Source organism: Rhinichthys klamathensis, unplaced genomic scaffold (genome assembly GCF_029890125.1).
Source record: "Rhinichthys klamathensis goyatoka isolate OS25496 unplaced genomic scaffold, OSU_Roscu_1.1 h1tg000828l_1, whole genome shotgun sequence".
Classification (NCBI taxonomy): domain Eukaryota; kingdom Metazoa; phylum Chordata; class Actinopteri; order Cypriniformes; family Leuciscidae; genus Rhinichthys; species Rhinichthys klamathensis.
Window position 1 is genome coordinate 52,501 of NW_026607210.1, and position 2,500 is coordinate 55,000.

Below are 2,500 nucleotides of genomic sequence, written 5' to 3' on the forward strand. Positions count from 1 at the left end.
CAGACAGACAGATAGATAGATAGATAGATATATAGATAGATAGATAGATAGATAGATAGATAGATAGATAGATAGATAGATAGATAGATAGATAGATAGATAGATAGATAGATAGATTATTGAAGGACGCTGATGTTCATACTGTTATAAGCAAACAGAGATTCATCATCACAGGTTGTTTTAGGGTCACCAGATCTGATTGGCTGACTGATAGACAACATCCATTGGTCAGTGTAACTTCACATCAGTCCACATGGAAATGTGCAATGATAAAACTGCAGACTCAGAGCGTTTACATCAAGATACATTAACTGGAGAAGCAGAATGACGGGTTAAGAAGTCTAGCTTTTTGAGAAATAATCTACTTGAAAAAAGAAAAAGAAAAAAATCTACTTGTTTTCCCTTTGAATTGTGTTTATTTTCCTGATTCCACTGACAGATATGTGTTCTTGTTTTTAGCATTAATGAATTATATCATTTTGATCAATTTCTTATTAAATAAGACTTCTTATCAAGTAATCTCGCTTCTTCTCCAGTAAATGTATGTTGATTTAAGAGTGTTTCGATATTTGAGCTGGAAACGAGACAGAAACACTGAGGATGCGAGTGTGAGGGCGTCTCTGGGTCAGAGCGAGCGGCACAGTGGATCTAGAGAAGCCAGTCAACATTTATATATTCTAAATAGAGTTTTACTGCAAACAATAAAAACAGTCACACTGTATGCAAACACACACAGATCAACAGTCTGAAGGTGTGTGACACGTTTCAGCACGTCCAGCTGACTCTTTAATAACAATCCCACGCTGTGAAATCTGTGAAGTTATTCTAAAACTGCAAATCTGCTCTGAGCTCTTTTCATTACAGCTCTTTATGAAGCATGCGGCGCTGAGTCCGAGAGCGAAGGCCGGCGCGTTTCATATGGAGTGTGTTCTGATAAACACACTCCATCGCAGTCGTTAGCGTCAACATTGATTTATTCTAAAGGTTTAATAGGTGCACATAATTTTTTTATAACTCATCCGTTTAAATTATATTAAGCCTTAAAGTTGTGCATAATTAAGGGCGTGGCCACTTGAGTGACAGGTGGATTGCCGCTGATGTCACTACTAGCCGCTTGTCTGCTGTGTGTTAGCGTCACCTCAGCTAATCCGCCTCGCTGCACATTTACGTTTATCCGGGAGTGACACGCGGCCAAGATGGTGATGCCCGGCTCCGCCCACTTTGGGCTTCAAAAATGCTCTTCACAAACACTGGTGACGTCACGCACACTACGCCCATATTTACAGTCTGTGATCAATTGACCGTTCGCAAAGGCCCGCCCCCTTTACTTACTGTTGCTATGTCCGACAAGCTACGCCGCTCTCAAACACACATCGTGGAGCAGAGAGGACACTGACCAGGTTATTTTTGATATGAAACAAGGTCTAAATTTTTTAATTTGGTAATTTTTTTTTTTTTTTAAATAATAATAAATACCGTTTTGATGCTCTTTAAAGTGTCGTGACAGATCGCTGTAGCGCCTCAGTTAAAGCTGCTCGTGAACCGATCATCTCTTCCTTCTAGTTCACTTATAGCATTAAATAAACATCAGAAGGAATGTTGTTTCAACCGTGGACAGACGTCAGTACACACCGTTTCCCAAGTTCAAGTCCACAACCGTAATCTACTAACTCTCCTGACTGCTTTGTCGGACAAAAATGGCGGATTCGACAGATGGCGGATTATGATTGGTCAGATCGCCTGTCAATCAAACTCCCTGCGAAGGGTGAATTCCCAACAGACAAAATCAAGCCTCGCCTACATTTGTTCTTGTTCCAGAAGCATTTCACTCGGATATACGACACAATAGAGAAGAAAAGGCCAGCGCAACTTCCCCTTTAAGCAGGAAGATGTAGTGATGTGGGTTTGTTATTATTTTTGTTATGAGTCAGAAATGACGAGGAGGCAGCTTCACACAATACTGAGTCAATGGAGACGGTTTGATTGTTTCCCCCCGTGTGGGCGTGGCCTAAATGCGCTCTGTCTCTATAGCAAACCACAACCATCCAAGATTCCCAACAGACAAAATCAAGCCCCGCCCACATTGTTCTTGTTCCAGAAGCGTTTCACTATACGCACAATAGAGAAGAAAAGACCAGCGCAACTTCACTTTCGAGATGTAGTTACGTGGGCTTGTGCGGGTCGGTCTCGTGTCGGGCCGAGAGCCGGTGGTCCAGAGAGCGTGGCGAGTGTGTGTGTGTGTGTGTGCGGCAGCAGCGGGCGAGGTCTGCGCGGAAGGAGGGTGTGTACAGGCCGTAGATCACCGGGTCGCAGCAGGTGTTCAGGTTCCCGAACACGAAGAGCAGGTGATGGATGGCCTCGGGCGTGACCGTCAGCATCTCCGGCTGGAACCAGTACCAGATGCCCAGCAGGTAGTAGGGCGTCCAGCACACCACGAACGACACCACGATGATCACCGTCATCTTCAGCGTCTTCATCCTGGCCTTCGGAATCATGTCTG

The 2,500-nt window shown here is 44.0% G+C and overlaps 1 protein-coding gene across 1 annotated transcript in view; it reads right to left on the reverse strand.

The window, feature by feature from the left end:
- Positions 1 to 1,562: 1,562 nt before the first annotated feature.
- gnrhr3 (gonadotropin releasing hormone receptor 3) overlaps positions 1,563 to 2,500 on the reverse strand; it is a 7,784-nt gene continuing 6,846 nt past the window's right edge. Inside the window, exon 4 of the mRNA XM_056243704.1 lies at positions 1,563 to 2,500. This exon is cut by the window's right edge and continues 27 nt beyond it. Within this exon, the coding sequence (XP_056099679.1) occupies positions 2,163 to 2,500 (338 nt within the window). The 3' untranslated portion in view covers positions 1,563 to 2,162.